Source organism: Microchirus variegatus (assembly GCF_963457635.1).
Source record: "Microchirus variegatus genome assembly, chromosome: 11".
Lineage (NCBI taxonomy): Eukaryota > Metazoa > Chordata > Actinopteri > Pleuronectiformes > Soleidae > Microchirus > Microchirus variegatus.
Genome location: NC_139812.1, coordinates 10,801,809 through 10,822,386, shown reverse-complemented (window position 1 = coordinate 10,822,386; position 20,578 = coordinate 10,801,809). Strand labels below are relative to the sequence as shown.

At 39.9% G+C, this 20,578-nt stretch overlaps 2 protein-coding genes across 3 annotated transcripts; both read right to left on the bottom strand.

Annotated features, from left to right (window-relative positions):
* Positions 1-300: 300 nt before the first annotated feature.
* On the bottom strand, positions 301-9,160 carry ppp4r3b (protein phosphatase 4, regulatory subunit 3B). 2 transcript variants are annotated; one of them, XM_083898177.1, is made up of 17 exons: positions 8,767-9,160; positions 8,171-8,226; positions 7,553-7,651; positions 6,834-7,457; positions 6,135-6,212; positions 5,937-5,981; positions 5,414-5,530; positions 5,196-5,312; positions 4,833-4,964; positions 4,590-4,701; positions 4,459-4,500; positions 4,201-4,359; positions 3,874-4,043; positions 3,646-3,785; positions 3,381-3,526; positions 3,153-3,286; positions 301-2,099 (listed from the first exon to the last, which is right to left on the bottom strand). In XM_083898177.1, the coding sequence occupies exons 1-17, from the start codon at positions 8,906-8,908 to the stop codon at positions 1,995-1,997; spliced, it is 2,418 nt and encodes an 805-aa protein (XP_083754303.1). In that variant the 5' UTR covers positions 8,909-9,160; the 3' UTR covers positions 301-1,994. The 2 variants fall into 2 exon arrangements, with proteins under 2 accessions (XP_083754303.1, XP_083754304.1); XM_083898178.1 differs by lacking the exon at positions 5,937-5,981.
* Positions 9,161-12,149: 2,989 nt separating this feature from the next.
* On the bottom strand, positions 12,150-19,087 carry pnpt1 (polyribonucleotide nucleotidyltransferase 1; the record flags this gene model as incomplete). Its single annotated transcript, XM_083898024.1, has 28 exons — positions 18,962-19,087; positions 18,241-18,301; positions 17,833-17,907; positions 17,591-17,696; positions 17,450-17,499; positions 17,273-17,336; positions 17,139-17,186; positions 16,934-17,047; positions 16,615-16,801; positions 16,376-16,427; positions 16,139-16,196; positions 15,929-16,025; positions 15,705-15,807; positions 15,222-15,292; positions 15,019-15,055; positions 14,863-14,929; positions 14,657-14,746; positions 14,485-14,538; positions 13,899-14,008; positions 13,685-13,756; positions 13,549-13,612; positions 13,378-13,461; positions 13,188-13,271; positions 12,933-13,039; positions 12,721-12,776; positions 12,538-12,616; positions 12,387-12,434; positions 12,150-12,305 (listed from the first exon to the last, which is right to left on the bottom strand). Exons 1-28 carry the CDS (start codon positions 19,078-19,080, stop codon positions 12,150-12,152), a joined length of 2,313 nt encoding a protein of 770 aa, XP_083754150.1. The 5' UTR covers positions 19,081-19,087.
* Positions 19,088-20,578: the final 1,491 nt, after the last annotated feature.

Here is a 20,578-nt window from a genome sequence, read left to right as displayed (position 1 = left end):
TGACACTAACAGGAGGAAAGACAATTCACTGCTTCAGTGCTGCTGATTTCCTGAAAAACCACATTGGCAATAATTTCGCTCGAGTTCCAACCTCGTCGATTAGAATTTAGCTGACGTTTGAAGTTTGTGATCAAGCATTTTCTGATTACCTGTCAACGTGCTTGTCGTGACCTGGACAACACAACCCAGAAAATGTTTCGACCCAACACTGAAATGTGTCGTTGACCTTTGACATAATCAAACCTGCAGTTCATGGTGGAAATTCTCAGCCAGCACAACCCTTTTAATAGCTGCACCGTATGACCTCTGGGGTTAAATCATCTTTATCATAACAAAAAACAGCTTATTCATTCATGACATTTGAATTAAATTGTTAATAAAAATTAGTTTACAGATTGTGATAACAGGCCAAAAATAGCACTATAATCCAGATGTGAACTGTGGAACTACGCTGAATCCTTCAAAATGGATTAAAAATCGTGACGCCTCATGCCCCTTTAAACTCATGACCATCATTCTTCATTCGCTAATAAACCTGAGATGTTTCACCAGCTTGCAGTGTTACAACACACACACACACACCAGGGTGGGCAGCTTTTTGTGTCATATCGAGTTGTGAACCTGAGATCCATCTGAGAGGAAGGTGACCAGACTCAAAACTTAAAAAATAGAAAGTGTGGACTAAATCTACTCGTCAACACACCAACTGCTCAGGTGTTTCACCCAGTTAAGAGTGCAGCAACAAAATGGGGCCACTATATTCTTAAATCCATTAAAATACAAAACTCCAGACATTCTCAAAATGTTGGCTGCAAAAATGACTTTACTGCAGTTTAATGTTATTTTTAAAACCAGCATTTTACATTGAATCAAATGAATGGGGCTGAAAGGACGACCAGAGACCCCGCCTTTTGTGCAACAAAAAAAAATACACTGGTAGGCGGGCATCTCTCTCCCCTTCAAATTAGATCAAGGGCAAATGATTAAAAAGAGAACAAAAAACATCTGTACAGTACTTTTTAACAAAGACATGAAATAAGAGGATTTCTGGCTAGCACAGTCCTGTACGTGAGACATTGTGTTGTGTTCTGTGTGCGCCTTGGCCAAACAGATGCCATGGCTTCTGAGGGTATGAGTCCTGCTCCTCTGGATCTAAGTCTCAAATGTTTTCATCCTGGTATATTTTGACACGTCACCATTACCTCCTTTGTCTCTCAGTGTTTTGTTTTTCTTCTTCCATATTGCCTCGGTCCTTCTAGCCCCCGACAAAGGTGGACAAATCTGTGGCAGGGCAGCTCACACGCTGCTTCTGCCAGTCAAGCTTTCTATAACTACAACGGCTAGTCCTGCTAGCCTGACTGGCCTGCTTCACAGTTCTCACACTGGGCTGGTTGTGTTCTGGCTTTCTCCGTCTCTGGAACTCACTGGTCCGGGTTTGAAAAGGACAGAAGGTACAGTTCAAATGAGGACGTGTGAGGGCTCCTGTGGGACTGCTGTAGTACCACAGGCTTCCTTGCCACTGTTGCTATAGCAACAGTGCAGGGTTAGGCCTTGGCACAGATTTTCATTGCAGCCCCTCTGGTCGGTACATAGGATGATGGAGGAGAAATGAGAAAGTAGTTCAGAGGATTGAGCTACGAGAGTAGGGGAGTATGGGGGTCAATTTTCGAAATGATCAGGACTGAAAATGGGAAATTTGGGGATTTCCTGAAGGAAGCTGTTGGCAGAATAAAAAGTCAAAAAATAACGAGGTGAAGGAACACTAATCTGTGTTTCTTTCCAGTTTAAGAAAAGCTCTCCATCTCCTCACACTGAGAGAAAAGAGGAGCAGAGATCAAAAGGGACTGAGTGAGTTGGGAGCTCAATCTTTGCCCATCTCCTCAGCCAGACCAATGGGTGACACAGGTTGGCCAAGGACCCAGGGACAACCAAAGGAGAGAGGACTGGAGGGACTCCGTGTCTGTCCATCATGACCAAATAGAGGACAAGTAGCCTTAAGAACTCAGACGGGGACGCTTCCTTGGAGACTGCTCTTCCTCCTCGTCTTCTTCCTCATCATCCTCATCGTCTGGGTAGTCCACCAAACCAACCAGTGCAGTCTAGGGGAAAGATAAAGCGTTTAACGAAACAAGTGATGAGGAAGAAAGTAGGGATGCACCGATTAATCGGCCAGTGACCGGAACCGGCCGATTTTCACGTGATCGGCCGCAATCGGCGACCAGCCGATCAGACAGAAATATTCCGATTTTAATAAGCCGATCAAATTCGCCCGCATCACGCAGCAACACACATGCACGCGGCTACATGCACTAGAGTGTAGGGCTGGGCGGTATACCGGTTCACACCGAATACTGTTTTTTTTCTCGTTATGTTTCAATCACTGAATGAAGCCTGGGACAAGAGTCAGGACCTTAAATCACTTGCACAAAACTTTTGATCACCACTCAGCATTTGTTTGTTTGTCATTTAAACCTGTGTGAGGAGAGAGAGAGAGAGGCATTGTTGGCATGGGGTGGGAGAGAGTGGGAGAGAGAGAGAGAGAGAGAGAGAGAGAGAGAGAGAGAGAGAGAGAGAGAGAGAGAGCTCTGCGCTCTTGGTCATCAGTTCATTTACTTATTTGTGTGTAGGTAATATGTTGTGAAATACGTTTAAACTTAAATAAACTACACATACAGGTAGTGATTCGTTTTTGTATTTTTAGTTGGATATTGGATGTGAACTGATTGTATTTCTATGTTAAAATGTTCTATTAAAGAAAATATGCAAAAATATATATATTTCTGTATGCTGTAAAGTGGTTTAAAAAATTGAAATCGGAATCGGCTAAAATCGGTATCGGCAGGTCAAACTTCTTGAAAAATCATAAATCGGAATCGGCAATTGGTGCATCCCTAGAAGAAAGCCATTTAAATACAGGTTCTGTGAACCAAAAATGTGTTTACTGTCACATCAGTTTTTCTCCTTACATGAAGAAATACATTTGCAGCTGTTTTTTAATTAACACATTCAATTTAACAGAACCTAATTTAGGACTTGATACATTTCAAATCCCACCTTTTACATGTTAAATTAAAGTATCAGTATAAAGTATCAACTGCAGATCAGTAAATAATTGGATTTGTGAACAGCAAGCACTTATTGAGATGCAGTACCTTAACAGCTGGTGTGGCAGGAAGAGCTACTGTTTTGATGGAGGAAGTTGAACTGTTGTTTGGAGTGCCAGACGGTGATGAAGGAGAAATTACAGCTTTCCCATTGTTGGCACCATTCGCTCCGTTGGCAGCTCCTGCATCAACAGTGAGAATATCACACTTGAAGAAAAGAAGCAACGAGCGGATAATTTACAGCAACTTAAACACAGCACTACTGCTGCAACTTACCTTTTTTGGCTTCCATGTACTTGCCATAGCTGTCGGAGAAGTCGTCCTCCATTCTCTTTTCCACAGCCTCTCCGTCATCATCTTCATCGTCGTCATTGAACCACAACTCCTCGTCCTCGTCCAATGACCGCGCATCTCTCCGATATCTTACCAGGAAATAAGCAGCTTAATGTTAACTCACTATGACTGATAAATCTTTCTGATTGCACCTAGAGGCAGTCCTGAAAGGTTTTGGTGATAATATTTGTCCAACCGTTCTACTGACCTGTTGAGTCTCTGACTCTGCCTGTCTTTTTCCTGCTCGTATCTGCCTTTCAAGCCCTTGAAAGTCTGGACGTACTCAATGGATTCAAGTGCTTTGTAGAAGTTATCCACGATGTGAGCAATGAGAGATTTGACGTCCTCCTAGAAAGAGAAGATCACACATAATAACCTTCATCTTAGTCAAGAAAATCAAAAATTCTAATTAAAGAAGTGTTTGTGTGTTCCTCACCACTTTAATGAACTCAAAGAGCTCGATGATGGCCGAGTTGAGGAGGTTGTATCGGGTGCCATTGTCAAGCAGGGCATTAATGACAGGCTCAAACAGGTTCCCTTTGATGATGTAGCGGTTGTAATACTCATCCTTTAGACCAATAATCCGCCGCATGAAACGCAGGGCACCTTGAGCAAAAACAGGTGACAACTTTATGTAAATGAAGTATGTATAGTAGTTCCTACACAGTCATTTAGGTAGTAGTATCGCCACTGAGAGCATGAAGAGAAAGTAAAACAAAACATGTGCATGCATATGAATTCTATCGTCCATGTCGGGACTCACAAAGGGCGAGGAAGGTGTGCTTTGAGTTCATAAGCACCAGTACTCTTCTGAGAAGATCTTTGTTCATGATGTAAGTCTTGATGTGGTAAGTGTGGTGCTCCACGCAGAAGGTTAGAAGCTCCAATATCAGTGCAAGCAGCTGAGCTGTCTGAAAGTTATCTACACCAAAAACAAAGCACAGATGCACATGAGACCAGAGGAAAATTATACATATATAGACAGTTAAAGACAGTTGATGGTTTGAGTAACAACAGTCACCTGGACAGACTGGGTTGATCTTAGTTGATCCCTCCTGTAGATCTAAGAGACACAGGCAGGATAAATGTCAATTTCTGCATTATTGTATGAAAACATTTCACTGACAGTTTAGTTTCTATGATGTCTCTCACCCAGATCACCCTTTGAGTGTTTGTCATGTGCGGTGTTGGCCAGCAGAGGAGCCGTCAGGACATGCATGCAGTACTTGTAGAAGAAACTCAAAAACTCTGTCTTCTCTGTTTTCTACAAGGAAAAAAAATCAAGTTCATGTCGTTAAGCAGAGACATGGTTTTGTAAAACTGATTGTACATCAATCATAATAATATCTATCACTTGTCTAGTTTAGAAATCTTATGCAGGTATGAATGTTTTACATTGGTGGAAGCCAGCATGTTCTCAGGGTCAATGAGTGTCCTGAGCAGACCCATTAGCTGGACGGCCCCTCCCAGCTCTGGGTCAGAGTCACAAATCATCTGCTTGATAACAACATTTATCAGCAGAACATCCTGGAAAATAGACACAGAGCGAGAGACAGAACACAAGGTCAGCATGATGGAGATTTCAACAGCATGCCTAAATTATTAACAAAAATTTCTCAGCAGGGTCATGGACACCAAACGCTTATGCACTGACCAGCTTGCTTTTGTAAAAAACATCAATGTAACCAAAGAACTACACTGTATGTATCATGTTATAAATGCAGAAATGCTTGCAGACTGCATTGTCAAGATGCTTACGTCGTCTGTCTGCTGCGGTTCCTGCATGACAAATTCCCGGACCATGGAGGGGCTGAATTCCACCAGGTAAGAGAAGATGTCTGTAGCTGCTGCCCTCACTTGCAGGTCATCCATTCCCTGAGAAGGAGAAAAGTCATAGAAATTAATAAACCCTTGTTTACCCAATTCAGTAGATCAAGAAAAACTACACAATTAGCATATATATTCCTCTAACATACCATGACTATTTCAAGAGCGGGTAAGATGCCTAGATTTGCCAACGTTTTGAAGAAAGCATCTCTGTTTTGCGGCTGCAACGTTTGAGAAAAAGCACAGAATTCCTTGACAAAGTTTACCTAAATAGGGGGAAAAAACAGAAAAGACAGATTTAATGATTGTTCAGCATTTAACACATTGGTGCAAGCAAACTCAGGACACACCATTTCAGGATGCAAACCGTTTCAAAGGTTAAGTGAACAACTACATAGACTGAATAATCTCCAAATTAACTCTCAGTGAGAAGAGAATGAGGGCCACATATGAATTTATTTGGAAACAAACAACAACAAAAAAATTTAAAAGTCAGAATTCTCAGAAAAAAACAGGAATTCTGACTTTATTCTAAGAAATCAGGCTGTCACGTTCACATTTTATTTTATGTTTGGCCCTAATCCTCTTCCATGGTGAGAGGCTATGGTGCTGAATAAAAAATATCTGAAGTCTTTGCACTACAAGCTGGTCAACAAAAGAGGTAACTTGTACCAAAATCATTGAAGAAATCGATGTGGAAAAGTCAGTAATTTCCCGCTTTGAGGAAAAAAAAAACAGGTCAGACATAATTGAGCTACATTGCATAAATGGTATCTCAGCAATAAAAGCCAACATTGGGATATGGTCAAGATTTTTGGGCCTATAGATTTAAAACATCAATCGTCCAGATATTACACCTGTTTGACTTACAAGTTCTCTCCTTTTACTGTCATCTGTGGCTTCATCTGTGAGCTGTGCGAAGACTTCTGTTAAAAACTTCTCATCCTCCTGTAGTGCAGGGAAAAGTTTAGTTTAAATGCAATGAAACAAAGGATATATATAGCTTACTTGTAGAAGCATAAAATGCATACAAAACTTCTTAATGGTTTGTACACACTTTCAGATCTAAGTGCATTATTCTTTAGAAAAACAGTTCTGAAGACTTTACTTCCTGTTAACCTTGAAACACATTTATTGGATACCACAAAGTTACCAAAATGGATGGACTGGCAGTTTCTGAGATATTTACTGGGTTAGACTGTAATGCAATTTGGACTACAGTAATAACTGTATGGTAGAAAATTAATTTCTAATTAACACACCTCAAACAAGCTCCCATTAATGACCACTGGTAATAAAATGGACTTCAAACAGTTAACTAACCCATCAAACGCATTTACTACTTTTACTGGATCAATCATAATACAAATAGACATCACTAACAAAACTTGGCATAAAATGTGAAGCCTCCAAAGCCATGGTTATTTACAAGTAGATAGTCACAAACTGTTTAATAGTAGTAGTAAAGTGTGACCACCTTGCAAAGGTCTGTAAAAAACAATTACATTTGGGCTTGTTGATAAATTTTGCCAAAAAGATTAATACAAGTTACAGAGTTTGGGTCCTCACCTGCAACATACTGACAATCTCCACCTTGTTGAAGAAGATGAAGGAGTTGAGTGTGGACAGGAAGTTCTCCTCAAAGAGAGATGGTGTGGGCAGGATGATGTCCTGGATGTACTGCACACGGTAGGTCTGGTGGATCTTCTGCCGTAGCTCAGAGTCTGTGATGGGGATCACCTCCTTAAACTTTGCAGTCTTGGTCAAGAATTCCCGGTGCCGTTTAGGCTGAACCAGTGCTGGGTCATACTCAAGGCAGCCAACCACATCCATGATACAGTCATCAGAAAACATCACCTCGAAGAGGGCTGCTTTATTGAGGAACAAGACCCCTCGGACAATCTCATAAAGGTGATGTAAGCCCTCCCTGTTGTCCAGGTCCTCACATACTCTGAAGAGACCAAGGAGTTTCTTAATGTAGCCCTCACTCATCAGGGCTAAGGCAAGTTTTTCCCTACGAATGGGAGAAGACAGGACAGAGGTGACCAGGTCAGCTATCTCTTCCAGTCGGCTAAGCTCGCACGGAGGGAGCTCCACCAGGTGGCTTGTCTCTGGAATCTCCTCAAATCGCTCCTCCTCCGACTCATCGATGGGGTCCTGTGTGATGTCAAGGGCAGGGTCCTTGCCTTGAACCTAAGTATTGTATGGGCAGAAAATATAAAATGAAAAACAAACCAGCACAAGCACTAAAACAATGATCAAGCTTTCTAAAACTGTGTTGTTTTTACCTGACAAATCTTCTCCCAGATCTCATCACAGCCAGCCTTCTCTTGGAAACTTAGAGCAAGGTCATAGTTATCTGCTTCTGACCAGACAATTAATGTGTCCTTGAAAGAGAAGGACAAAATATGAAATTGTGCACAAAAAATTATTACAGGACACACTGAATCATTATATACACCCTCACATCGAGGTTACATATAAGACAAAGTGTTTTTTTTAAGCTATACACAACTCACACAAATATTTTGAACAATAAATGCAGCTTCTCCGACTAAACAAACATTATGCTGCCCTCTATTAATACAAACTACATAACAAGCTTCTGCTACTTCCTCACAGCAAGGACTTTAAACCGTAAAAAAAAAAAAAAGAAGCATGACTGTGTTGCAATTACTACTGATATGTTGTAACATGCCTTCCTACTTTCATGTTTACTTTATGGCCAAACACTGAAATAACACTGACTAGACCTTCTCAAAACAAAACAATCACAGTGACTGGCCAGCAATATGTTCTAATGCTCAAATTATTACAATTTGACACCAACATCTGAGAATGAGAATCGACTCCTGTACATACACATGCCCTTTGAAGCTGACGCAGACAAATTAAGTCGGTGTTACCTGTTGTTTCTGATATGCAGTGTTCGGGCTTATCTTGGACTCCAACAGTAGCGACCCTACAACACAAAATTCCCAATTAGTTTGTAAAATGTTGCAGGAAAGATTACCAAATAATAACAATCCCTTGTTTGCAATGGCCCATTGTGACACGCGAGCATTTCACAGAGAACCGATAAAGTAAATACAAAATAGAAATCTAGAGAGCTCATATCCCCCCCAAAGCAAAGCCAATTATTAAATACATTATATGATCCGTGTACGCGCACAGCATATTGTTTTACTTCTCTGTGTAATAAGCAAGTACATTTAAGACCAGACTTTGAGGCCCCCCATGCTACTGAGATCCAGTCGCCTGCTTGACAAACGAACTGGCTCACACCACCTACTCACTACATTAATATCGATTTAACCTCAAACAAATCTATTGTTGGCATCGGCGTGTAGGTGCCATTGAATTAGTCTACTGTGGCCATTTCTAAAATAGCAAGTTAATCAAGTATACACAGCCAAACGAGACACTGTGGCCGAGAAACCGAGTTAGCGCGCTAAAGTTAGCTACTGTAACACCATAGCGGCAATGCCAACTGGGAACTTACCATCCGATTCGGCACGAACTAATAACGAGATTCCTTTCAAACGTTCGACAAAGGTCGAAGAAACGTGCCCGGTGCCCCGGTCATCCCATTGTCGGTCTTCGTTTAGAGTATATACTTTCACTCGCCGCCGAGTGTCCGACATGGTTAACCGAGTCGGAGCTAGCAGCTAGCTATGTGCTAACAAGCTATCACTTCACCCCGTCTACTGTTTTCCTAGCCTCGATCTGTTAACTTTGTTTCCACCCGCATGTTACAAAACATGCACGTCTTAGCAAAGTTCACAATAACAATATGTGTACTCGTCGCTATTCACAGACGCATTACGTTTACGCTGTGAAACAGCTCAAAGGGGGAGGCTTGATAATAAAGTATAAATTCACACTAAGCACAAGAACTCCTATGGCCTCCTTGCTAACGTCCACAGACCGCCATCTTGTAATCCGATCTTGTGTTCTTTTTCTTCCTCGACGTCAATCAAGCGCTCGCTGCTCCGGGGTCTCCCCCTCCCATCGAAACCATCCAATGGCAGAGCTGCTGCTCCACAGGTACTACGCGTCACCTACAGGGGAACAAAGTAAAAATAAATAAATAAATAAACAACAATAAACAAATAGCAGTATATATGTGTATTGACGTTAAAAACAGATGCTATTTCATGGGAATATTTTTTTATTAAACACTGTGACAATATAGTACTGCTAAACTGCTTAGATAGATAGGTAGATAGATAGATAGATAGATAGATAGATAGATAGATAGATAGATAGATAGATAGATAGATAGATAGATAGATAGATAGATAGATAGATAGATAGATAGATAGATAGATAGATAGCGAACCATTGGACAGATAAGTGAATTTAGAACGTGGACAATATTGATGTGGCCAGTTTGTCTGTGTGGACCGCTGTCAGAAAATGACGGCACAAGATGGTGGCCTTCGCAAAAGTAAAGTCCTACAGTGGCAACAAAAAGTCTTTCTCTTCTTCTACTTCACTTTCTTCCTCCCAAGTCATTAAAGTTATTTTGCCTTTGAAAGAGTTTGGTGGGGGCCAGCGTATGAGAAATGAGCAGGAGTGGCTCGTTATCTGTCACATTTCTACTGATTTCTCTTGCATTTCTTGTTCTAACACCACCAACATTGGCACTGCACACACTGGTGCCCTGAGTAAGACACCTGCCAAGTCTGGAGTAGTGAGAGCACAAACTCCTTACAGAAAGGCCCTCAGTCCGACTGGGTCACTAACCAAGGTCTTTTAGTTGTAAGGCAACAGTACTAGCCACGACACTGTGCGCCCACCACAAATGTATTTCCCCCTCGAAAATGTAAAATAATGCTCAAAACATTTCCTGTCCAATGTAACAAGGACATCCCTAGCAAAATTATTATACCACTTAGCATTATCTTATGGTGCAGAGGCTTTAGTGTGTATTATTCAGAATAAAATCCAGTTCACAGCTGTGAAATTGAAGATTTTCTTTTAATATATTATTTACAGTTTATTTAAAGCATTTTTCAATTACTTGGAGGCTGCATCTTCATTTAGTGGCTGCTATTAAATATGTAAATTATTTTACATATGCATGGTCACTGGTCAGATACTATTTACAGATTCAAATGCATCTCTCAAACACTCAAAACATTTCAGTACATTGTTATACAAAAATTTTACAGTCTATAACCTAAATCATCAAGAGGCACCAGTTCCTGACCCAAGAGTCAGAGCTGTACATCTCTCCAGTGTGTGAAACTGTCTTCACCAGATTATTTCAGCGTCTGAGGACTAAATCCTCCACGTCTGGAAGTTGTCATCATGGGTCTTCATATTCTGTCTTGTCCCTTGAATGTGTGTGACCCCCGCCACGCAGAATTGTATTTGTGTGAATACAACTAAGAACATTTAATTTTGTTTTCAGTAGATTTTGAATTTGCAATACACTAGTCTACAGACAATTTCTTAAGGTAAGATACTCCTTAAAGGTAAAGTCCAGTGCGTTTGTCAGTTAGAGTTACCAGGCAAGGTATGTACACTCAACAAAAATATAAACGCACAAAGAAAAACTTGTAGTTATTGTTATGTCACAAAACAGAGTAACTATCCAAAAATAACAGTACAACTTTATCAATAAAGTGGCTTTAATTTGCGAGCATTAGGATCAATTAAAAAAACAAAAGTCCTGGAGTAATGGCAGGAAGAACACAATGGGGGTCGATGAGACAAGTTTACAAACTTTAATAACGTGTGTGTCCACCATTAGCCTCACGCAGAGCGGTACACCAGCGATGCATGGACATCACCAGGTTGTCGATTGTGGCCTTGAAATGATCGTGGAATGATGCACATTCAGTTGTGTTGCCACAGCTGTAAACGCTCAACCCAGCACTCAGCATGACAATGGCGTGCTCCCTCATGATTTGTGACATCTGTCCACATTTTGGTGTGCCCTTTTATTGACCAGACCATAAGGAGTGTCTGTGTACTGGTCACGCATATTGACCACCACTCTGCCATGCTCCATGACTCTCGTGAGTTGAAATACTCAATCTGAGATCGTAGTCAATAGGAGTGACAAAGTGACACTGGACTACTGGGTTTGAGCAAAACAAATCATTCCATAAACAGATGCATCAAGAATCTGAGCAAATGTCATGACATTCTATTTTTGTTCACCATTTCAAGTTTGTGTGTTTATATTTTTGTTGAGTATACCTGTAATATTGTACAGTTTAAATGTGTTGTATTCATTATTTATTGGCTTTTGTACATCAAAGATTAGAAATTTGAGTCAAAATCATATAATTTGTGCACATTTGATATTTCTTGCTAAGCGTGACTGACACTACAATGCAACCGGTCATTATTTTATTTACGAATATTGAAAAGGAAAAATAGAGTGAATGTATAAAACCATAATTAGACACTTACAGAATACTAGAACCACCAAATATGGAAATCTGGAAAGTACCACAAGAGACATTTCCACAGCATTTTCACAGACTTAAATCTTCTGTCAGTTTGTTCCATGTATGCTGGGTAAACGCTGATGGATGACTGTGTTGAGGGAAGATATAAGAAAATCCAACCAGACAAACAGATGCTGTGAAAATAGGCCACCATTAAAGTGTGTTTTTAAAAATACAACACGTCCCACTCATTCTCTTCAAAGGGTTCCTCTCAGTTTATGCAGTTTATGCTGAAGCCCAGTATAAGTAGGACGCTCTGTATTTTCGATGAGATGCACTTGATTCCAGGAGGTGACTTCACGTCCATTACAAAAACAACATTCTTTAGATGAAACTCCTGATCAGTTTGTGGCAAGGACTGAAGATCTTGGTTTGGTATATTTTTCAAAAGTCAGTTATTTAAAACTATGTTGGCAGGTCACAAATCAGTGTTGGTTGTGGAGCTGTTGCTTGAACCCATGGAGATGCTCTGCTTTTCACTCATGGTCTTGACGACAGTTGCAGCGGGAGATTGGAGCACCTTGCGTGAAAGTCTCATTCTGCCGTCTGTTGGGTCTCTTCCAAAGTACTTGACCTGTTAGCAGAACTCCAGTTAGAGACAGGCAGCCCAACGTGTGAACACTGAAAGCAAATTTTGAGACATTTGGACACATACCTGTATCTGCTGCCCCACCTCTAACCCCAAAGCAGTTGGGTGTTTGATCTACAACAGGAAAAAAAAGTAAAAGAAATTACATTATTATAATTATTAAGTACTGATTCTTAAAACACACAGGCAATTGGTATACAGACGTAAATCCACTGACCCTTTTATGGTCAAGTTGCGAGTTGTGGAGTAGGACAGCGTTCATGTTGGGATACAGTTTCACCATCACACCAATGTCCCTGTAGCAGGAGCAGGAAACACTATTAGCAGCAGTTTGAGGCATCAACGTGTCAGGGATTTAAAATGACTGGTTTAAAGTAAATGATACAATGTATTAGTTTACCTTATTTCTGTGATTGTTGCTGTGTAGATAGAACCAAACTCCAGCTGTAGCTCTTGCTGAAAAACAAAACAAAGAAATACAAATGTTTTATTACACCTATAGTACAGGGTTTTTTGTCAATCCTGGTCCTGGAGACCCAGTGGCCATCCATGTTTTAGGTTTTTACTTGGTGTAGGTGTAATTCCAGTGACTGTGCAGTGGTGGAGACTTACATCATCTTTGCAGATCTCACTGATGAAGTCCTGAGCTTCGTTCATGGCTCCCGGCGATGGAGCAAACACAGAGAAAGTCTCCTCATCCACCTGACTTATTGTCACACCTTAACAGGAAATACAAAGAGTTTTTACTGTCTTTTCAAAAAGAGTATTTTGTGTAAATGAAAAAAGACTAATCTAATGATTGATGCCACGTTGTATCATACCCAGTTAGTTTTTTGATTAACTTAAATTTAGTAACACAACAATTACCTGTTTGAGCCTGTAACCTACGAAGGTTGTAACCTCCTGGACCAACAAAGCGAGCTCGTCTAGACACTGGCACCCGGACGTTTTCTGGAGCAGAATCAGCAGACAATCATGTTTAGTTAAATTTGCTCCAAGTAAATCCTTCCTTCTTTAAAAAACAAATTAATTCATAAATATGTAACGCAACACCTACCAACAACAGGTCCATTCTCTTTTCTAGTTTGCCTTGGCTTTACAATACATTTGTTCATGATGCCTAAGATTTCCCTCTTTGCCACTGAAACGGTAACAAAGAAACAAAGGCCATCAAAACACAGAACACACACATTGTGGAATGTGAAGTTTCATTGCCTTCTGGAATTACCTGTGGCCTGTTGGATAGCCTCCATAACCACCTTCAGAGGCAGACCTGGAATCTTCACATCAGCCTGAAGGACAGAAATATTATTATGCGACATGATACAGATACATCATTTGAGTAGAAAGGTTATTAGCCGAACCTGCAAAGCATTGATGCCCTTGATTGTTCCTGCCAGTTTGAAGTCCATGTCTCCAAGGTAATCCTCAATTCCCTGTTTAAAATATGGTAATACGCTTTTACTGAGCATCTTTAAAAATAACTTAAGCAGTAACATTTTTTATTTACAATTTCAGTTTCTCTCCTTGGAGGTGATACATGATTGGTCACACATTGTGCTACAGTGCTGTACGTACCAGAATATCAGTTAGTATTCTGTAGTCTTGGATCTCAGCAGGTTTCTCTTCACTGGCCTGAGAGATGAGGCCAATGGCAACACCTGCTACAGCAGAGGAGATGGGAACACCTGCGACACAGATATGGACACGAGAGCTTCAAATCACAGTATGACATCACATAATAACTATCTATTCACATTTAAATGGTGGTGTCTGTTTGCTTTGAACTGTATAATAATGAAAACAAAAACAACAATGTGATCTTGCATAAATAATCTTTGCACTTTTGTTTTTCATGATGGGTTAAAAATAGAGGTTTTATTACTGGAAAATTCACCAGCATTCACCTGAAAAACACCAGACCTGTAAATGATTTGCTGAGATTAAATACACTTGGTAAATATTGTAAAAATCGGAAGTGCAGTACATTAACAGGGCATGTGAATGGGTTGGCTTATACAAGCACACCATGTGATGTGTCCTACCACATTTTGGTAAATGTACTTTTTTTAGTATCTCAGATTTACTGTATTTTATTGCAACAGTTAAGTTTGGAGAGAAACACAAACAAACAATACAACAAAACAATATCAGTCTCTGATACCTGCATCCATTAGTGCCAGGCTACCACTACATGCTGAAGCCATTGAGGAAGATCCTGAGACAAGAAAGAGAGAGAGACAGAGAGGGGTGAACATAGATGAAGAGAAAAGCACTTCAGACACACATTGGTCAAATTCCCTGGGTTGATTGTATTGTTTTGTCACCATACTCACCATTTGACTCCAGCACCTCAGCAGTTACTCTAATAGTGAATGGGAAGTCTTTGGGAATGACAGGCCTCAGTGCCTTTTCAGCCAGTGCCCCTGTGAACACATCAAATACATAAATAAATAATAACAAATAATCACCGATAAGGGAGAAGCAGTTGCTTTGCCGACACTGAATTCCTGTCAAATATGCACTTTTCTTTAGTACAAACCGTGACCAAGTTCTCTCCTGTTCATTCCTCCCACCCTTCCAGTTTCATTGGTTGCATATGGAGGGAACTGAAATGAAAGATAATATTGATTTTCAAGTCTAACAATTACAGTTGATAACCTATGGTACTTGAACCTATGGACAGGTTTGACCTCACCTCGTAATGAAGCATGAAGTTTTTGTCCTTGATGCCACTGCAGAGGAAAGAAAGCATTGGGTTAAAGTGTCTTAGTTTATTCAGTATGGGTAATTTGCCACACAGGACAATAATTATCCAAAGACGAGACAATGATACCAGAACTAGTTTATTCATACTCATACGCAAAATGTCTGAACTGCATGAAAGTGTCTGCATTGTACCTCAAAGCTGTGGTGATAATGTCTGCTTTGATACTGGATTCCAGGGAATCGAATGTGATGCTGCACAGCACCTACAGGAAACAAAGGAGCATAATGACTGGGCTATAACCTATGCTGAGCAACAGTGCCCCCTGTAGCCAAAAATGTTAGGAAAGTTCTCATGTACAAGAAACAAATAATTCCAAAGTCTTGGCCAGAGTTTAGACTGCAAAGTCCCACTTATTCAACTGAAACATGGTGCATGTTCTTCATGATCCCTTCCCCAGATTGAATGAAGTGTTGAATGAAAAACACGGCAAACTCTTAAGAAACCCAGCAATTACATAACATTGTTTAGTTGCTTTAAAATGCCTTTCTAGTTTAACAATTGTATGTCTTCACAATTACATAAAAACAAAGAATTCAAACACATTTCTTCTGGATCTTCTGGATAATGTTTCTAGTTAAAGTGAAATGTACATGGTCTTCATGTGCTTTACACACCTGTGTTTGTCCTCTTTGAAAGAGAGCTGAGCCATGGAGCGGCTTAAAGAGGTCTATGTCACAAGAAATGTTCCTCAGAGCTGTCAGTTCCCTCCCGTCACATCTTCACACACAACAGAAAGCAGAAAGCACTGATATTATACACTGTAATGCCCCATATGCATCACTTATGCAGGCATATCAGGTGTCATTAGATTATTAATTTCACCATGACCAGTACTTACCTCCTGTACTCTTTTAGCACTAAATTACGGAAAACTTCTCTGCTCACAAAGTTGAAGGACTCAATGACTTCAAAAGCCTCAGCCTGAGGGAATTTTTCTACATAAGAAAGAAAAGATTTTGTACACATAAATTTGAGCTATAATAGGAATGTATTGTGCAACACTATCTAGAGAGAGCTGCAGCATTATTTGATGCCGGGTATGACTCACCTTTTACCTCTTCTTCTGTTTCTAGTCGAATTTTGTTGATGGCTTCATCTCTAGAAATCTGTAAACATTTTTATTAATTACGAGATGAGGCAACAACAACAAAAAACAACAACCCCATGAAAAGATTCACGCTGCTTTTAATTATCAATACACTGACAAGAAAACATTACCCGGTCCAATATCATCACATGAGAAATCTAAGTTAGGATCAACATACGGTCAGGGGTCAGACTTTACCTTATCATGGGAGTAATCAGTGAAAACTTCATAGATCCTCTCAGAAGATAATCTGCAAGAAAAGAAACAAATATTTTGAAAAGCTTTTTAACTTCTGTTCATCTAAATCTATTCAACTCTAAGCCACTTGTGCCAGTTCTGATAAATAAAGTGCCCACACTGATCTACATATACAGTCTTGTTTAAATCACTTTGATCACACTGAACCAATGTAAAAATAGCTTCATTATTGGTCTTACTGTCTGACATGTTGCACAATGTCAGTCGGGGCTGAGAAGACCTTAACTGGGGTGCGTTTGGTGACCTTCTGTTCTCGGGCCAGCTGCTGGATGGCGTGTATGATCTGCTGTGTGTGTTTGACGCCCACCTTCAGCGCATGGCAGAAGTCCTGCTGGAGCACATTCTCAGCCGATGCCTCGATCATCACTGGCAGATAGAGACTTACATTAAAGAAGTGCTGACTAGACAAAACTAAAAGGTTAATAGTGTGTGATAATTGTATTTACAAAAACAGATGATCAAGCTTCAGCCTTGATTTTATAATGATTGCCAACTTACCCACTTGACTGCTGGGAGATCCAGCCACAATCAGATTAAGAGTGCTGGAAGTCATCTCTGCCCTGGTGGGGTTGATCAGCAACTGTCCGTCTAACATGCCCACACGCACAGCACCTGTGGAAAAACAAAGTCTCAAGTAGCCATAGGATGTATAAACCAAAACATGTGAACGGGCATAATAATAATAATATTACGCTCTTCTCACCTATGGGTCCATTCCAAGGGATGTCAGACAGCGCCAGAGCAGCAGAAGCTTTAATGAAAGACAATAATGTTTTAGCTAATACTAATAATAATGATCACAGTGATGAAAACACAGAGGGCAGAGTTTGAACTCACCTGCATTGATAGCCAGCACATCTGGATCATTGACACCATCAACCGCAAGAAGGTTACAAAGGATCTTCAGGAAACACACACACATAAGTGCATTAGATGGACAATACCATTATTGTTCAGCATGTATTGAAGGTAAAAAATACAATAGTGGTGAAGGAATGTTCACACTGAACTGACCTGAGTGTCATAAAAGTAACCAGAAGGGAAAAGTGGTCTAATTGACCTGTCTAAGGATGAGAAACAGTTCACAGTTAAACTTCCGTACACATACCCAGTCATCAAAGACACACGTGACAAAACACATCTGTATCAAATCACCTATGAGTCTGCTGGTGAGGATCTCGTTATCGGTGGTGCCCAGCTCTCGTCTCAAGTAGTTTGTGGGGATTCGACCTGCAGCAGCTGCTTTTTGTCTATAGTCCACCTGTCAATCAAAAGATGCAAAGTCTGTGATCATCTAACCAGTAAGAAAATATTTTTGTTCATTAGTATTATTTCCAGTTCAGACCAACATCCCTGAATGATCTCAGTCATTTGGGAGTGTTATTTGGAATCCTTACCACAAGAGGCATGAACTGAGCCACCGAGGGCTTGGTTTTGCTTACAGCAGTCGCCATCACGGAGGTATCCCCAAACTTCAGAAGGGAAGACAAAAAAACAGTTTCATAGATCAACCCAAATCAGTTGCATTAAGAATATGTTTCTGAATTTGCAAGATTGCATTAATAACTTCTATATTCTACATGTATTGTGAATTTGTGAAATATCTGAGGGTCACACAAAATCAAGAAAAGATGATACATTTGGACAAATGTGTAGGGCAGGTAGTCAATCAACAGATGTATACAAAGGGACAGAATTAGGACTAGAATATAAAAAAACATGTTGCAAAGAAATATGACAAATTATGAAATTTCAGGGGCTGCCAAGAACTTGTTTGGGTCAAATGTTTATGTATTTTTCTGTACCTGTACCACAGCAGATCCATCAGCAAAGCGGGCAAATTTCCCCGTAGAAATCTCCAGCTTCCTACAGAAACAATAAGATTACAGCAAATCATGAAACGCAAACCACTCTTTTGATCACATGCAGTCTCTATAGTTGTGTACCTTTTTTTAGAATATGGTGGATTTTATGGTGCAAAGTGGTAAACACACCACATGCAGCAAAGATGTATTTTTTTGATTTCATTAACTTCAACTGAAAAATGGCCCAGTGTTTTCATTACATGAGCAAAGGGATGAAGTGATTCTTTAAATATCAGCAGGTTTTGAATGAAAATGAAGCAGAGACTTGTTTCTATGATACAAAGCAGATGATTCAACAAAACTAACTAACCTGTCTTAACTAACCACAAACCATGAGCTTTTAGAACGGCTCCTGAGTTTATCCTTGACCAGACTGATCGGCGAGTTCATACTTGTGTTGGGTGATATATCTCACACCACGAACTTAAGGTGCTTCTTGGTATATTTATGGAATAAAACGCAGCAGTAAATTTGCCTTTGGGGTTAGGCTAAACCATAATATTTAACGAAATACAGTACGTATTAAACCCGTAATATAACAAATACAGTATGTCTGTCTCAATTGGTTTCGGTTAAAAGAGTGAAAGTGTTTTAATAAATCGAATTCACTGCTTGTTTATTCACAATTACGAACAGAAAGAGAATCAGAAAGTCAACTCACTTTTCCCCAAGGTCCACTGCCACTCTTCGCGGGTTTGCATGGCTGTTATAAACACTCTGGTGGCACAGGCGGACATGAATGCGGGCAAACGAAGGCCCCAGCCGCAACAAATAACTCATATTTACAAGAAATCACGAACAAAAAAATGATCTTCACAGTTTCGATATGCGCATGGAGGCTTCCATGACAGTCCACAGCATGTACAGTATGACGCATGCTGATTGGACCAAACCAAGTCAAGGTGTAACACCAAAATGTGTCCGTACCACTGGACGCGGAACAGTTCCACTTTACTTGACTTTGGATCGTACGCTCTTCATTCTTTATTTAAACACAGGCAACTCTGTTTTAAGCGCACTGCGGTCATTTTAACTATTCTTACACCGTTGTTATTTAACATTACTCTACATATGTGTGTTTGTACACATTTTAGATTACAGAGTAATTCAAATTTATGCTGATTTTGAATGTGGTTTCTCATTGACAGCACAAATGTGGGGGCATAATAATACTTTTTGAGTCGGTTTTCATGATTTGAACAATGATTCTGGCAATTTAAAAATATTTTTTTTCCCAATAAATCTTGGTTCGCTTTATTGGTATTTTTACACACCGATGCCCCTGGCCAGCGGCAAGGTAATACTGATTCAGCTTATGTAAGTAAACCTTAATGTGACTTGACACCCTTTGACTTTGACAACATTCAACAGATCATTTTTTTTACTTGTACATGATACAATGATAAAATAATGATAACCAGAGCAGTTAGGTGGTGGCAGAGAGAAGGATTAGACCTGGATCTTGTGGAAACAATGAAACAATCTGAATGTGGATTAAATCATTGCTGACTTCCATACAAGGTGCCAAAAATATCAGAGAGAGCAAGTATTATGAGATTTGGCACCTTGAAGATAAATAAGTGGAATCATTGTTACTTGAGAAAGTGTAACTAAACATATTAAAAATTGAGCATGCAACAAAAAGTTTGAGATATTGGATAAAAACAGGAAGTTTTGAGAAACTCAAACGTCCTGCTTTTCATCATCTCAAATTGAGATGATGGGGGAAATGGTGGTCATTCAAAATGTTGACAGCATTATGATCGGCTAATCTTTCTCCAGTGACGCCAACATGTGGTTTCAGCCAGGTTTGCATCAATGATTGTTCCATCTAATAATTGTCTAGAATAGGTGCTCATTTATTGTTTTAATGTTATTGACAAACTGTTTGTACATATATTAAATATGGTGGGAGCTACAATCACTGCAACAATGTAAATGTAAATGTACCAATTGGGCAGTGAGTCAGATATAACCCTCATGAATCAAATAAAGTCAATAGTGAAGCAGAAACAACCTTTAAGTCACAAAGTAGGAGCAGCAGTCGACTTTCGATGCAATTTTAACATGAAATTCGAAATTTAACCTGCAAAAGAAAACAACTGAAACTGCCCTTTAACAGGTTTTATTTGTGTTGCTCAGTTAAATGGGGAGTTGTTCCTGTTAAACAATATAACAATACTTCACCCCTTCAGTCAGACATAAACAGTCGGCTTGTTCATTGTTTCAGTATCTAAATATAATGATTAATGTAAAGAGACAGTGACAAAAAAAAACC